This window comes from Vidua chalybeata, chromosome 1 (genome assembly GCF_026979565.1).
Source record: "Vidua chalybeata isolate OUT-0048 chromosome 1, bVidCha1 merged haplotype, whole genome shotgun sequence".
Taxonomy (NCBI): domain Eukaryota; kingdom Metazoa; phylum Chordata; class Aves; order Passeriformes; family Viduidae; genus Vidua; species Vidua chalybeata.
The window spans coordinates 33,906,410-33,923,423 of record NC_071530.1 but is presented as its reverse complement, the minus strand read 5'-3'; the positions used below and the strand labels follow the sequence as shown (position 1 = coordinate 33,923,423).

The 17,014-nt window shown below is 39.0% G+C and overlaps 1 protein-coding gene across 3 annotated transcripts in view; it reads left to right on the top strand.

Moving 5' to 3' along the window:
* HIBADH (3-hydroxyisobutyrate dehydrogenase) overlaps positions 1-12,553 on the top strand; it is an 86,215-nt gene extending 73,662 nt beyond the window's left edge. For all 3 annotated transcript variants that reach the window (XM_053944584.1, XM_053944592.1, XM_053944602.1), the window contains 2 exons: positions 3,566-3,722; positions 11,502-12,553. In XM_053944584.1, coding sequence (XP_053800559.1) covers positions 3,566-3,722; positions 11,502-11,660 — 316 coding nt within the window. In that variant the 3' untranslated portion in view covers positions 11,661-12,553. The remainder of the gene's footprint in view (positions 1-3,565; positions 3,723-11,501) is intronic.
* Positions 12,554-17,014: the final 4,461 nt, after the last annotated feature.

Here is a 17,014-nt window from a genome sequence, read left to right as displayed (position 1 = left end):
GGGACTGCAGTGCCACCCAAATTTATACCAAAATCTGCAAGTTCTAATTGCTACTTCCTAAGCAATTTTATTCCATGGATTTGTGCCTACTTTTTTTTTTTAGTTAAATAAAGTGAAAAGACAATAAAAGAATTTTTCTTCTCATGCTGAGTTTAAATGTAGTCTCAGTCACTAGATCTGTTTTCTGTGAGCACCCCTGAGCTATGGATGTAAGACATGAGCAGAAATGAGAGTTGACAGAGTAGAGAGGAGCATATGCAACAGGCTGAGGAATAATTAGCCCTGGACACATCCCCACTGCAAAGTTTAGAAAGAGTACCTTGAAAAAGAACTCCAAGGTGTAGTTCTGCTGTCTTTGGCATGGGACTATAGCTAAGACTCATGAAGGTTAGTAATGATGCTGGAGAGCACTTACCTTGTTTAAAACACCAATGGCAAAGTAATTTTTAAGGTTCTGCTTGAATATTTGCACCTTTATACAGTGTTTACCCAAAGCACCTTGAGATGGGAAACTCTCAAGAGTTCAGCTGCTTCAGTTATTATACCTTAAAATGAGACCAGGATGTATCTCTCTTGTGAGACACTATTTCAATTTCTGTATCTGTTCCAGACTGAGCTTTTGGAGGAGTGTATGAAAAAATCAGGCTGAGGCTTTATTAGAGCTCAGCAAAACTTGAGTTTTGAGCTGTGGCATGAAGGGATCCTATTTTGATCTTTTTTTTTTTTTTTTTTTTTTTTTTTTTTTTTTTTTTTTTTTCTTTTGGTATGTGCATCTATTGCTTAGTTTCTGCTGTTCACTTCATTAGGAATGTTATTGAAGAAGCATTGATTTGAGGGAGCAATTGTTTTTGTTCTATTATAAGTACAGTTAATACATGAGCTTCTTTTCTGCTTATATGGGAGAAGAACATTTTGGTAATTGTAAATTCACACACACATGCACAAGCTCTTGCCATGTCCAATGGCAAGTTGTTATGGGGACTGGCAGACTGTCATCATTTTGATAGCTTGAGCAGTATATCTCCTGAACAGCAATGGAGCTCTTATGCAGAGAGTATCGTATGTTCCCAGCCAATTTACAGGGAAACAGCAATAACATTTTATCATGGTTGAGAGCCCAGTAGCTGCTTCCTATTAAACTTGCCCTTTCAGATACCTGTCTTGGATTAATTTGTTGATTTCAAATGGAAACTCAGTCTTCTCCACTGAAGCATGACTTTCTAGGATAGACTCTTGCTGAATGACAATTACTTTATATTCTGGCTGGTTTCAGACCATTACAAGCTTTGGGCACAGTGGAAGACAGAGGACTTCTTCAGTAACTGATTTTAATATATGTCTAATTTTAACTGTCAGTTATATATGCACCAGTGGATGAATCTTCAGAAAGATGAAATGCAAAGCACTTCTAACTTGCTCTTATTAATGATACACTTGCTGCAAAGGAGAAAAAAAAAATAGGTTCAGGTCTCCTGAAGAGAAGCTGCATGGTGTTTAAGAGCTATGAATTTTGAAGAAGCAGGGATACAAACTGACACTATCTTTCTTTCTCTTTTCCCAGAGCAAAAATATGTCAGATCTAGTGCAAGACAGTATTTTACATACCTGTATAATACATGCATATCTTTTAAATTATACTTTCACAGAGAAGTAGTAAAAATACTGTAAAAAGAGCATTCTTTGGGAGGGTTATATGTGTTTTGAAATAATAAGCTCTCTGTCTTGCAGTATACCCACAGCTGTAATTGCAGGCCTCCCCATACAGTTGGCTATGGCACAAGCAGGCACTACATTGGTAAAAATATTGATCTGGATGTAACAATGATAGGGAAACAGACAAGTCAAGAGATTTGTTTGAGGGGGAAAAAAGCAACCTCTGTGTATTTGAAAGCTCAGACTTTGAATGCTCTCGGTGTGGGTTTTTTTCATTACAACAATTAAGGCCATTATTTGGAGTGGCTCTTGATGAAGACTTATGGTGAGGACTTTGATGCACTATGCACAATAAAAATACAATTCAAATACAAAAACGTACTGGTGCTGGAAAATACAGTTTGTATTTTTAAGTAAATTATCATTATAAACATTCGGTTGAATCAGAGGGTTGGGAAAAGAATGGGGAGGAGCATAAAGCTTGATCCCATTTAGGCCAGCAGAGACTTTCCATTGAACTCCAGCAGCTGCTGCAGCAAATTGTAAATAAGAGTGCACAGCAGCACTGCTAGAAAGAGCTATCTGAAATACAAAAAATGATCTTGCTTTGCATTAGGAAGGCAGACTTGCAGGACACAGTGCTACTATAGGAGTAGGAGCCATGCTGTAGGGTTGCCTATCTTAAACGTAGTTTTTCAAATCCAGAATGCCTACTGGAATAGATAGACTTGCATTTTAGCAACTGTTCCACTGGTAATGAGCTTTTCTCATCTGCAAATGAAAATTTTGAGTGCTACAGTGCCTGGAAGCCCTGTTAGGTTATGGGGATCTGCAAAAGTCTGTGATGTGAGAACTAACATTAAAAATATTGAAATCTATTTAAATAAATTTTGTAGAAGGTTGTGATATATCCCTTTTAAAATGTCCTTTTCTCATCTTGAATTGTTACTGGAGATAGTTCCCTTGCTTTCTCTTTTGTCCTGTGTATATAGTACAGTGCTGGATAAACTGCTGCTGCTTGTCCTTGGTATAAATGCAATTGATGTAAAATTACACTTGCAACTTATTATCAGCATAAATGTGAATTCTTAAGAGGGTTAATTTTGTATAATATTGAAGAATTTTCAGGGTCTGCACTGAGCAGCAGTTTATGCCATCATCTCCATGGTAGAACAAATGACGTTTCTACTTGGACAAGCTTTGTTTTATTGGGATCAGTAACCTTATCAGCAGCTGACCCAGAACTATAATATATGTTTGCGAATAGATAACATATGTCACAGTGAAATGCAGACTTGCCTCATAAGCAGGAGCATATAATGAAGATTTAATAATAGCAAAGACAAGAATGCACAGATGTGTATGACGATAAAGTTTTTTTTGAGAAGTGCAGCATTTTTATTCACATTATTAGAGCAGAATCAGTTGTGTTACCTTATTTACCTCAGAAATGCACTAGTGTTCACATATAAACACATCACACAACCATTTTCATATTGCCACGCTTGCTTGTCAATTTTTTGCTTCCTTCAGAGAATATTTTGATATGAAGAACAAGGATGTGACCTCGTAGGTAGCAGAACAGAGTATGAGTATACCTTTTAGCAATTGAAATACAAGGTAACTGTTGTTCTCAGAGGACCTTTAATTTGCTTGCACTTTCAAAATTGCTAGGTGAAGAGGATTTGCTTAGTGCAAAAGGAAAAAAGCTTTGAAAACCTACTACTTAAATGGTAGATTGATGCTCTTTAATTTAAGATACAGCATCCCTGCCCCCAATATCAATACTCTGTCATTTTTCATGGCTTATAATAAAGGGAGAGGAATGATGGTAGGGTCCTAAGATATAAAACAAGTCACCCATGTCTTGTGCGTTTTGACATTAACACTTCTCTTCTTTGACCTTTGACAGATTAGGCCTTGACCCAAAGCTGCTGGCCAAAATCCTAAATATGAGCTCAGGTCGCTGTTGGTCAAGCGATACGTACAACCCTGTTCCTGGAGTGATGGAAGGAGTACCCTCAGCTAACAATTACCAGGGTGGCTTTGGAGCAACACTCATGGCTAAGGTACATAACACTTGCATGTCAAGTATGTGCAATTGCTTCTCTCTGGGCTTCTAGCAAACGGTCTTCTGAGTGAAAATTTGTGATTACAAGATCCTATATAGGCATGAATAGAGGGGACCTGAGCTCTTCCTGTAGCTCTGAATTAATGAGTTGTTTACAGGGCTTTTCCTTAGTCTCCAGCTTCTTTCTAGCCACTGTTACTGCTGAGCCACTCAGTGAGATTATATGCATGTTCTTTTTGGAGTTCTGCCTTAATAAAGGAGTCCCAATGGACTTGTGGATATAGTGAGCATTCAGCAAGCCATTTAGATGCTTCTTGCATGACTGCTCTAAAATTTAGGAGCCTAAGTTCAAGAGAGAATTCAGGGAAATCCAAGTGACTTAATTAGGTGCTGATAATGGCATAAGCATCTCAGATTTTGGGCCCACTCTCTTCCAGATACCTTTAACTGTGCTACTAGACATGCTCTCTAGCAAGCCCTTCCTTGCAGAGCCAATTGCTTGTGTGCATGTCCTTCTGACTAAGGCCATCTGGAATGCTGGAAGCAACTCACACCACCTCAGGCTGATCTCCTGCAGTTTCTACACCATTCTGTGAGCTCTCCTGAATTGTCTTAGCTGGTGGCAAAAGAAGGGCTTCTCATGTGTAATACATAGTAATCCACATTGCTTGTCCACAAAGTAGGAGATCTGGGGTTTAGGTCCTTCTCAGCAGTAGGAAGTTGAAAACCTACTGTTATCCCATCCCAGGAGAATGCACTTATTGCCGTGCTCTTGACATTTCCAGGAAAAGCGCTGTCCTGAGTCACTCTGTGGTCAGGAAAGCGAAGCTTTTAGAGGCCAAAGGAAAGTAGGCAAGGAGGTCAGAGCTCCGCATCTCACTGATAGGACACATAGTTGGAGGAAGGAGATACAGAACTCTGACTCTTGAACTACTTCTGCACTGAGCACAATGATTGCCTAAGGTAAATTATAAAATCAGCTCTGGAAGAGATGTTTCATCTAAGTGCATGAAATAATTTTGCACTGAATATCCATTTCATGGAGATACTGTCCTGAGGGAGGCATTTGAGTTCATATAGGATAGGTTTTATGTATACCAGTTTATTGAGTGCTCCCAGCTGGTTATGCATTCTGTCCATTTTCAGCTCTTCCATGTAAGTGGAAATGTAGCACTTAAAACTAAAACAGCATTCTTAAAGCTGGTGAACTCAGATATTACCATGCAAATCTCCAAAGTGCTAGAGCTCCTGTATATAATACCTGCTTATCGATACTGTTCATGTCATTTTGCAGTTGATTTAGGACAATTGGTGCATTTGCACGCTCAGTGAAATTAGCCAACTTCTCCTCAGAGCGTGTCCAGAGTGTTTTGCGTGTGGTAGCACCAAAAAACTTTGCTAATACTTCATAGCTCACAACCCTTCAATGACTGCTATATTTTATGTTATGGTCATGTTTTCCAATGACCAGGAACTTTCATTTCTTTGAGGAATGTGTTAAAATATTGAGGAGTAGCAGTTCTTACATTGTATTCATGTCATTGAACATTGGGAACAATAAATTGTTGTTTAAATTACAGATTTATAAAAAGCATTAGCTTATAGCTTAGAGTTTGCTAGGCAATCAAACCTGATCTTGGCCCTGCCTCAAAGCTTGTTGCCATGTTGTGTGTTGTTTTCAGAATCTGTTCTGCCTGTTGTGCTATGTTTCACACTGCAATCTCTATTCTCATGACTGATAGATCTCAGTCTTGTCCAGAATAGTCTCATAGTATAAATGGGGTAGCGGCGCACATTTTCTTCCTTCCCTTTAAGTTTCTTTCTAAAGGGTTAGTTTTTTTCCCTTTGGTCTTCATCTCCCCTGGAAGATGCCCTGAAGGATCTTTCTTCAATTGAAGGAATAGCAGCCTGATTTGTGCCTGTTAAACTACCAGCCTTTGATTATAAAGCATCAATGATAACCAAGAGAGAGTTCCTCAGAGAGATTTGTAATTGCTGTTCACCTCTTCTGACTTGCCTCTCCTGACAGTCCTGAAGCCTTCTTTAGGCTAGAATCCTCAGTAAGAAGGAAAGACATTAAATTCCTCTCATGCCTCTTGAACTACGCTCTGTTTTTCTATATAGATGGAAGATTTCTTGAATAAGTAGCCAAGACAGCTGATCATGTTCAGGCTATTCTTTGGTGCAGTGATGACGCCTTCTAAGACACTGCCTTTTAGTTTGTGGAAAGACTTTTGCTACTGTCCATTTCATCCTGATGTGTGACATACTATGCAGTTTGTGAATTGTTTGAAGTGGGGGCTTTTTTTAAGGGAAATGCAGAGCACAATTTTGCCACTTAAGAAATAAAAAAGAATGTATTCAAAGGAGAAAGAGGTAGGTAAAACCCTGAGGCTGAGGAGAAAATATTCCACAGTGAAAATATCTAGGAGTGCTTCAGTAACAGTCACTAAACACAGTTACCAAACTTCAATCTCCTGCTCGCATATCAGAGATGGTGGAAGTCAAAGGCTTTCTTAAAAATGTTTTGTCATCAAAATCTCTCAAACAAAGCCAGAAGATCTTTATTTTAAGTGTTTGGGTCAGAAAAGTTTGCCAGAAACTTCTGAGAAGCTCTTTGGTCTTGAAATTTGATACTGAAACATACAATTTAGTCAACTTGCTGCGAAATCTGCTCTAAAGATTTTGCATTTTAAAAAAATCTAGTTTAGTTTGCCACGCCATGTTTGTGTCCAAGGCATTGGCAGACCAGAAGTTCCATCTTTCACTGACAGCACAGTTGCTAATTAAGTGTCAAATTTGGATCCTGAGAAGAGCTAGATTTATATCATACTCCTCTTGAATCATGTCAAGACAGCCTTTGAGCTTTATGCCAAATGGCAGTTTCATTTACATCAAAATAAATGTAAGGAACCAGGTAATTCTAAAGTGGAAGCAAATTGTGAAAGAGAATCTGTTTCCCTACTCTAAGCTAAGGAAAAGTGTTAGAATATTCAGTGCACTGAGACATCTGGAAGATGTTGTCAGTTCCACAGGGTATGGGAGAAGCCATAAACTATGCTCTCATTTTTGCTTTTCCAAATAAGTCAGCAAAGGGAAATTTCTTTCTGAGCTGTTTTATACTATTTCACTTGAGGAATCTCCAAGCTCAAGTGAAAAGGTGCAAAATAGTTCACAATCTGAAGCTAAAGATAAGCTTTACTTACGTTTTCTTGCGTTTTTTTCCATCAAAGCTCTATTTTATAGAATGGAATTTCAAAAAAGCAAAACAATCTTCCTGCACTTCAGTCAGGAGTCCTTGTCCATTTGATGGTTGAAATGTTATTGAATGTTTCAACCATCTTGGAGCCACACATTCTGTACTGAAGTGAACAGAGCTACTTTACTGCCTTGGTTTAGGAATGCTATTCCCCAATTTAGTACTCCCACAAAAAAAAAACCCTGTGAGCTGCTCCCCTCCCCCTCCAGTCAGAGACACAAGAGGCAGAGAATATGGGTTGAGATAAGAACAATTTATGGGAAGCAGCCATGATACAAGAACACAAGCAGTAACAGCACCATACTAATAACAAAAGAGAGGATTATTTAAATGCAAAATGCTCACCAAGCCCAGGACAATGAAAAGCAATGGTGGACAGACCCACCCACCACACTTTTCCTCAACCAGAAACGTGCATCCTTTCTTCCCGGAAGCCAGAGAAAGTTCCTTTCCCCACCAATGGCGTAGGATGATACCAAATAACATTAAGGTCTTGGCCATGCCCACATGGTGCAAGGCTCCACCCCCTCATAGCTACTGCAAAAAATTAACCTTGTCCCTTGCCAAAACCAGGACATTTATGAAATTGTATTTGTGCTAACAGTCCATTCAAAATTTTCAGGAATTGTTTCTGTGAATATCCCTTCAGAGAGAAATAGATCACAGTCACTACTATCAATACCAAGTATTTTGACTAGTATGGAATTAGATAACTTTGCCATTCTAATATTCCATTACATGAGTTAAGCTTTCTTGAATAAAATGAATAATATGGGTACAGATTTCACAAAGACGGCTTATACATGTCATGAAATATCTTACTGTATGCAGGTTAAAGTAAGTGTTCCTAGATTTGTCAGCTTATCGGTCTTTCAACAGAGAAGAAGTTATCTGCCCTGATGTAGATGAAAACTATTTTGGATTCTGTGACATCTGATATGTATGTTTTTCCCATTTTCCTGGAGCTAGAAGTCATTCGAGGGTAATAGGAAAAGTAACTATAATTCTGATTTGTATCAGAATGACCTTTATAGAGCCGATTTACAGATCGAAGTGACATTTAGAGAGTAGAGTAAGATCTTGAATTTCCTTGTGCTAATTCAAATCCAGACACATAGAAAGTAAAGACCTGTCTTGTAAGTCATCCCTGAGAAGTCAAAGGTGCTCTCAGCAGTACTACAGTCTTTCACTTCTTCTGTATAAAGGATGGGAGCCATCTGTCAGAGTAGGGGAAGAGCGTCTTTGCTTACAGGCTTGCAGAGCTGTGGTGAAGAAGGCTTTAAGCTAAAGTTATTTGGGAAGGGAGAACCTGCATTCATCCCACTCCTACCAGTTTGATGCCAGTGACAGCAGTAGCTGTCCAGAGCCTGGAGGTGGATTGCAGGTCCAGCAGGAGAGCACGTGAAGAGCAGCACAAAAGAATTACAGCCATTCCAGCCAGTAAGTTGGCTTCATCAGGGTCCAGTTTAAATGACCCTATGCAAATGCTGTGTGTGCATGCCTACAGGGCTTTAATCTTACTGGCATCACAGAGACATGGTGGGATGACTCCTCTGACTGGGGTGTTAGAGCGGAAGGATTCAGGCTCTATGTCAGTAACCAGCTGGAGTGCATGGAGCTTCACCTGGGGATGGAGGAGGGACTGACTGAGAGTTTATGGGTCAGGATTAACGGGAGAGTAGAGACAGGTGACATTTTAGTGGGGACCTTCTACGGTTTATCTGACCTGAACCCTGAGCAGATGAGACAAATATAGACAAATAGGATCTATCTCACATCCACAAGCCTTGGTCCTCATGGGGGACTTCAACCACACTGATATCTGCTGGAGGGGCAGCACAGCAAAGCATAAGCAATCCAGGAAGTTCTTGGAATGTGTTGGTAAGAACATCCTTCTCCAAACATAGAGAAGCCAACAAGGAGAAGTTGTTATGTTGGACCTCATTCAGCAAGGAGGGTCTGGTGGGGAATGCAAATCTCAAGAGCAGCCTTACCTGCAGTGATCATGAAACAGTGTAGTTTGAGGTCCTTAGGGCAGCAAGGAGGGTGCACAACTAGCTCACTTTCCTGGACTTCAGGAGAGCCAGCTTTGCTGGTACTCTGCAAGAGTACCATGATAAGGCCCTGGAGGGAAGAGGGGGACAAGAGAGCAGGTTAATATTCAAGGATCACCTCCTCCAGGCTGAGGAGTGATGCATCCCAACAAGGAGGAAGTCAGGCAAAACTATCAGGAGGCCTGTGCCTATGAACAAGGAGTTCCTGGACAAATTTAATCACAAAAAGGAAGCCTACAGAGGTTGGAAGAAAGGACAGCTAGGCTGGGAGGAATACAGACAAATTTTCTGAGCAGCCAGGAATCAGGTTAGAAAAGCTGAAGCCCTGATAAAATTAAACCTGACCAGCTACTTCAAGGGCAACAAGAAAAGCTTCTATAGATACAGGACTTTATATAGGGTTATGTCTTGGTTGCCCAGGATTTGGAGAAGGCTGAGATACTCAAAAACTTTGACAGGTGTGAGAGGTGGGCCCTTGCAAATCTCATTTATTGCAACAAGGCCAAGTGCAAGGTGCTGCACTTGGGTTGAAGCAATCCCAAGCACAAATATAGGCTGGGCAAAGAATGGATTGAGAGCAGCCCTGAGGAGAAAGACTTGGGGGGGTGTGGGTGTACCAGAAGCTCAGTGTGACCTGGCAATGTGTGCTTGTAGCCCAGAAATCCAGTCACATCCTGAGATGCATCAAAAGCAGTATGACCATCAGGTCAAGGAAGGTCATTCTCCACCTCTGTTCTGCTCTAGTGAGACCCCACATGGAATGCTGTGTCCTGCTCTGGGGTCCCCAGCATAAGAAGGCCATGGACCTGCTCTAGTGAGTGCAGAGGAGAGTGGTGAAGATTGTCAGAGGGCTGGGTCATCTCTGCTATGAAGAAAGGCTGAGAGAGTTGAGGTTGGTCATCCTGGAGAAGAGAAGGCTCTGGGAAGACTTTATAGCACCTTCCAAGACTTATAGGAAGCCTACATGAGACGTGGAGTGTGACTTTTGGAAATGTAGCAACAGGATAAGGGCTAATCACTTCAAACTGAAAAAGAGTAGATTCAGATTAGATATTGGGAAGAAATTCTTCACTATGAGGGTGGTGAGGCACTGGCACAGGTTGCCCAGAGAAGTTGTGGATGCCGTATCCCTGGAAGTGTTCAAGGCCAAGCTGGATGGAGCTTGGAGCAGCCTGGTTGAGTGGAAGATGTCCCTTCCCATGGTTGGGGGCTTGGAATTAGATGATCTTTAAGGTCCCTTCCAACCCAAATGACTGAAAAACAGGAAAAAATCAACCGCACAGCAGATTCTATAAACCACCATAGTTCTGAGTGGATAGGAAATCTAGGCATTTCCTAGTAATACTTGAGAGGTTCTTTTACAACTTTCTTGAAATATAGACCCCAAACATTGATTTCATTAACAAGACCATAAAGGCAACCTTCAATGCAGGCATTACTTTCCTACTTAGTTAAGAGATCTTTTTATATATATCCAGGCCCTTGTTAGTGCTTCCTTCTATGTGTTGTTTCATGTCTGATTTAGCTTAGAGTTCAAGACATCCTACAGCCTAGCTGGCAGCTGACTATTTCTGTCTAACTATGGTTAGTCGTAGTACCTGGTACTCACCTTTGGGTTCTGCCATATTGATTTCAGATTGTAACTGTAGTTGACCAAGGAGGACACATTTCAAATTTGTCCTCTTTGAACCTTCCCTCCCTTTTGTTGACCCAAATACAGTATTTAAAAACACAGTGGAACTATTCTCTATGTGCCTCTGTTAAAGAAAGTCATTAAAGTCACTCAAGAAGAATTTTGAGTTGTATCAGACCCGGGACTGCCCCATAAGCAATTCTCTATTACCTCCTTCCAATTAGGCAGCAAACCAGTTATATTCACTAAGTGACCTATGAGTCTCATTTTGCTATTAACTGTTTAAATTATAGTAAATGTATATTTGCTAAGTGGCTTCCATTTTCTTGTTCTTGAAATTTCTTCTGCCTGATTTTTAACCTGTTTATAGTAATAAAAATTCCTCTTGCCAAAAGAACTAAATTATACTCTTAGAATCTATGTGAAATGCTTCAGTGAATAGCCAAGGAGATTTTCTTACTAGAGATGATGTACTTAATGGGGAAAAAGAGTCTGAGTCTTGCTACCAGGTTATATAGTGATCTAGAATCTTAAAATTCTTCCTGTTCTTAAGGTGGTGCCTGCCTGGCAAAGTTTGAGGTTTTTCTGTTGAATAACATTGAATTACTGTTTAAAAAATAAAAACTACACAAAACCTGCTTCTTCCAGGTCTGAAATGTTAAGGCTGACGTATTGTACTTGTTGGCAGTAGAGTTCTTGTTACAGTGGAAGCTAAATAACTTACGTATATGGATGTTTATGTCCTTGTTGTTTCTCCCCTGACTTTTTCTCTTTTTCTTTCCTTCCATTCTTCCTCTCTGCCCTCTTCCTCCCTCTTCTTGCCCCCCACAGGATCTTGGCTTGGCCCAGATTTCTGCCACCAACACGAAGACACCAGTTCCTTTGGGCTCCCAGGCACATCAGATCTACAGGATGATGTGTGCGAAAGGCTATGCCCTGAAAGACTTCTCAGCTGTGTTCCAGTTTTTACGTGAGGAGGAAAGCTTGTGAGCTGTCCTTTGGAAATGGACACAATAACAAACCACTTTTTTTTATCCTTATAGCTCATTTGGGAAGTTTGTGGATTTAATCAAGCATCCTGCTTCCATATAGATTAATCATCTTTGGCTGTCCAGATCACAATGAACTCCAGAGTTTCTTTATAATTCTTGAAAAGGCAAGCCGCAGGGAAGGGATTGTTTGGCAATTAGCCAACAGCAAGTCCTTTTTTTTCTTTTTAAGAACCATCAAAGTGTTTTTCACTAGATGCAATAAATAATTTTTTTTTTGTGAAATACTTAACTGTTCATATATAAAATAACTTACATTATGGCTACAGACTTAGTTGAATCATGAATAATAAGAATGTTTTATTGCAATTTTATCATATATAGTGATCTATTAAAATTTAAAGTTGATACCTTATGGAAAAAGGGAATATATGTTCAATGAGAAAACACATCTTGAGATGAATTTTTTTTTGTTTTGGACCTAGTAGCCTTGAGTTGATCAGAAGTTAATTTTTCCTAGGATTCAGGTTGCAGATTAAGTTTACAGGCACGTGTTCTAAGTGGAAAGCTGTTACACCATGTTTACCTGACAGACTTAGGTCAAGTAATGTAGAATGTGTGTCTCTCTTGTAAAGCTCCGTTATTGTATTTTGCTAACCCAATTTTATATTTTCTTGTATTCTGTCACGCATTTTCAGAACTCAAGATCAGCACTTACCAGAAGTTCTAACAAAGTGTACATTTGTTTTAGGTAATTACTAAAGTATTTTAAATCTTAACAAACCCCATTATTTTGAATAGAAATAAAATCTATACTGGTAAATACTTGTTGCACGATTATTTGCTTTTTGTTTAGGTTGAGTGTTGTACGTGCAATATTAACCAAAACCTATACTAAGTGGTCTTATTTTCTAATTTTTTGGGTTTTCTACAGATTATCAGATCATCTTGCAAATCCAAGCCTTTCAAAAGCTCTTGTTGTGAAATGCAGACAAATATATAATATATGCAAATATATTTGCATATATATTACCCTAACAATTCACATACCATTGGTCTTGCCAAAGTATAGGTACATATTTGGCTTTATAAATACTCATGCTGATTGTACTAGAACTACTCACATTCAAACTCTATGCTTAATGATCAATTATGCATCTACATTCCTGTTTTGGTGGTATGATGGATCCTTTTATAGATGCACATTAGGTTATCAGAATTGTGTGCTTCAATTCGCTCAATTCTGCCAATAATCAGACAACTTGGACACTCTATTCCAACAAATTAGTAACATCATGCATAAGTTATTAAAGAGTAGTAGTTGATCTCTTCTGCTTTCAGCTTTCTTTAAAAACTGTTTGACATTCTAGGTGATTCAGGGATTTGGGATTCATTATTGTTGTATATGAGCATAGGACTACTGAGAGCAATTGTACTTTTAAAAAATTGTTTGTATTGTTACAGTATTGTTTCTACAGGATTGCATTCATTCAGAAATTAGACACAAAACTACCTGTGGCACGAACAGCCACTCAGGTGCAACACGGCGCCATAGTTACAGATGTGTGGTCTGACCTTTGCTAACAAGATCACATTTATTTCCTATGAGACTCCTGCCTCACATAATGCAAAGGGTAGATCTAGTCATGTTATGAATTTTGGGTCAGTAGTGAAGGCTGGTTTTGACAGTGGGATCCTTTTTCATTTGGACATTTTGTAATGGATGAGGTAAGGAATTGTAGGTGTTCAGTTTTATGCTTTGTATTTGGCTTGGAGATCTGTCTGGCATCGCAGCACTTACGAGAGATTCTTCCTTCTGCTGTCCACCCCAGCCTGTGGCAGCATTTGCTATGAAATTTGTTTGCTGGTAACCCTGGGTTTACCTATAGGCCTGGGCTTGCTGGAAGCATGATCATTTCTTTTCTGAAGACATTACATGCACATATAATTGTTGGGAGTCATGAGGGAAGAGAATATGCTCAATGAGAGAGTTTTTGAAATTTTTAGCCTCTGAAATCATAAAGCTTCTATTAAATATGTAGAACCCTCATTGTTATCTTTATGTTCCTCTCTAAGGCTTGTAGTTTAGGCTTCCAAGTATTTTCTCCTCCCTCACAATCTCTCATCAAATTTTTAATTCTCACTCCAAAGCACAGGGTGCTCAAGTTGGAGGAAATGGTGCCAGAAAGCCATTTTGGCAAACCAAGAAAGTGTTCCATGATCTCCTTCTTGGAGGAGGATTGTGGCTGAAATTAAAAAAAATAAACAAAAGAAAAAAAAAGCCAAAGCCCCAGCTTCAGGGCAGACAGCCAGCATGCAAAGTTTTAGAACAAGCAGTTAGTTTGGCAAAGTCAGAAACAACTTTTTAAATAAATGTTATTATAGAAAGTGCCTTGAAAACTTCAATGATGTCCAATACCTGAAACCAGTAATATAATTTATAACACCTTTTTTTTTTTTTTTTTTTTTTACTAATTCTTCAGGAATACAGAATACTGTATGACTGTATATATATAGTGATGATAGTACATGCTACCTGTGGCTACTATACATGTGTATATGTTTGTAATGTATCTTCTGCTTGAGGTATACTTCTGCTGTGTGGAAATTAGGCAAATACTAAAACGATTGTCACTGTCAGAGACAGGTTTTGAAAACTCTAATTTGTTGAGTTGAACAGAAAGATGGTAAAACTGGTTGAATTTCTACACTAATTACCATCCAGTACATACACACAAATTGGGTACAGCAAATTAATGGCATATTTTGTAAATATCTCAAAGGGAAATTTGAGGTGACTTCTTTTTAAATTAGTTTGAATCTCGAACTAGCCCTCCCATCATGCTTATTTTGGAAACTCGCCTATATCAAATGCATTTACTGACTAATAAGAAAACATTGACAACCAATAAAAGTAGTGATTTTTTTTTAAAAAGTCCTCAGCAGCCTTCTCTCATTTATGATTCAGTATAACCCATCTTAAGCAACTATTTTTGGTGATTGTTAAACAGAGGAAGCCTCTGTTAAAACCTCTGAGTACTATATTGCTTTAACCTTATTTATGGTTCTTACAAGCCTCGGGAGGAGGAGGAGGTGTTCTGACCAAGTAAAAGTATTATATGTGATAGTCTGGCTGTGCTTTAATCAGTGGGAATTTGGCCATTAAGTTCAATACTGTCAAAATTTCACAGTGTCTGTTGATTGCCCATGTGATTCCACTGCAGATGTGGTCAAGATGCATATGTGGAGCAGCTCAAGCACATCCCATGGCTGGGATTGTTCCACATTACTGACATTAGGATTATGAGAAGTTGGGGTGATGGCTATGAGAGGAACGATCCAGCACAAGCCACTGAAGTTTGTATTGCCAGTCTCCATCGAAGCCTTGTCCCACACTGGATGAGAGAGATACTGAGGAGTACAAAATAGCTGCTGTCCCTGCCTGCATGAGCACAGAGGTACCTGTCTTTTCCTAGCTATTTACATCTTAGAGCTCTGCCACAAGGAGATTTTATCAAATGGCTACAGAACTGAAAGACTGGGGCCACCCCTGAAGCAGGCAGAGAAAGGCTGCCATTATACAAGGGTTACTGTATTTATGCAGTAAATGTCTTTCTTCTAGTCTGCCTGCTTGATTTGTAAGATCAGATCTATCCAGGCACGAGTCTGAGGGTACTAACTTGATCAGCAGTGATACCTGTTGCTTTTCGTTTGTTTTTACATTATCATAATCTTCTCCTTCATATAAAGAGTGATGAAACTCAGCTTTCCTCAAGACAAGTTGATAATATTGTCTGTCTTTATAAGACTGGCTAGTAAGCTTTGGAAACTTTGAAGCAGTTTGGAAACTTCTATTGTGTTTCCTTGGTGCAGCAGCGTAAAGTGGAGTTAGAGTATTCTGTGCTAGTTTAGGTTTAGTAAAATCATTTTAACATTTGGGGGAGTTGCAGATGTCATTGACTTCAATATCAGGTTCTTAGAACTCTTACTGCAAGACTTGAAAAAGTGAAAAATTACACTTCAGGAGTGGGAGAGCTTTAGTTCAACATCTACAAGTTAGAATAAATGGTGATTTTGAAAAGCTCAAGCTTTCAGTAGCAAGAATATCTTTTCATTCTGTGCAACACCGTAACGGATGTGTGGTCTTTAAAGGCTGCTGTTATTTTTAAGATCTGTTGCTTTCTATATATGCTTTTTCACAACCTGTCCAGCCTGCTGGCATAGTTACACATTAATTTTTTTCCAATAAGAATAATAGCAATGGTTACAAAGTTTTCTTGGGTGGACAGAAAATTAATTTTTTTATGGCTGGTATGTTCAATAGATGTATGACATGGAGCTAGGCATCCATATGGCAGTGATTTTTTTTTGGCTTTGGCATTCATCATGGATTGTGAGTACTTGGGGTAAATTGGAACAGGTGGATAAACCTTTCTAAAGTACTAAATGTCTCGTAACAACTACTGTATAATTAAAAGCCGTCTGGCTCTTTCTGCATTTACACCTAGCTCTTCCTTTCAACCTTGACCTTAAGATGAGGTCTGGATTTTCATTTGAAGTAAGAAATAACTCAGTCTGTTTCTTCATCTAGTTTTACTGAGCCTCCATTAGTGATGACTTTTAGAATTTGGTTTGTTAGAGTAAATGCTGTATATGGAGATAATAAATGTGCTAACATATGTTTTATGAAGTTCATTGATTTCAAAAATACTTGTAACACTGGCCAAAACTGACTGAAATCTAACTCATAAAAAGATGTTTGCCTATACCTAAAATGCAGCTACTATGGAAAGAAATGCAAATGTTGTTAGAATACATTTCAGTCCTTACAGCATTTTTAGAAAATAAATTAGTGGTATTTTTGTCTTGTTGAAATTCAAAGGAGAAACCAGACAAGTAAAACAAAATTTGTAGTCTTTAAATGTGGCCAGGTATCAGCTTTATTTGACCAGAATCAAGTGTTGCTGCTGCCTGTCTCCAGTTTGAGAGCATGACAAAAAATATTCAGGCAACTTACAGCACCAACAGCAGTAGGGAAGTAACTTAAAGAATGCTTCTTAAATTCTGAGCTGCTTGCTTTGCTTTGCATCTCCTTCCAGCTGATTTAACAGCATTAACTGGGTTGTAACTACTGAATGCAGGCATACCTGAGCCAGCTGTAAGGTAGCTGGTTTGTATATCTGCAGCTCCCTAATCCTAGAGGCTTTCCTGGGTAATTACTGGGCCAGCAGTGCTGTTTCCAGTCCCTAAACTGCCTAGTTTGTGGCTAGCAACAGTGGGCCAGTTTTGCTTTTCAATCATATTATTTTCATGCAAGCCTGGAAGCTTTCACTGACCAATATTTAGTAGGTTTAT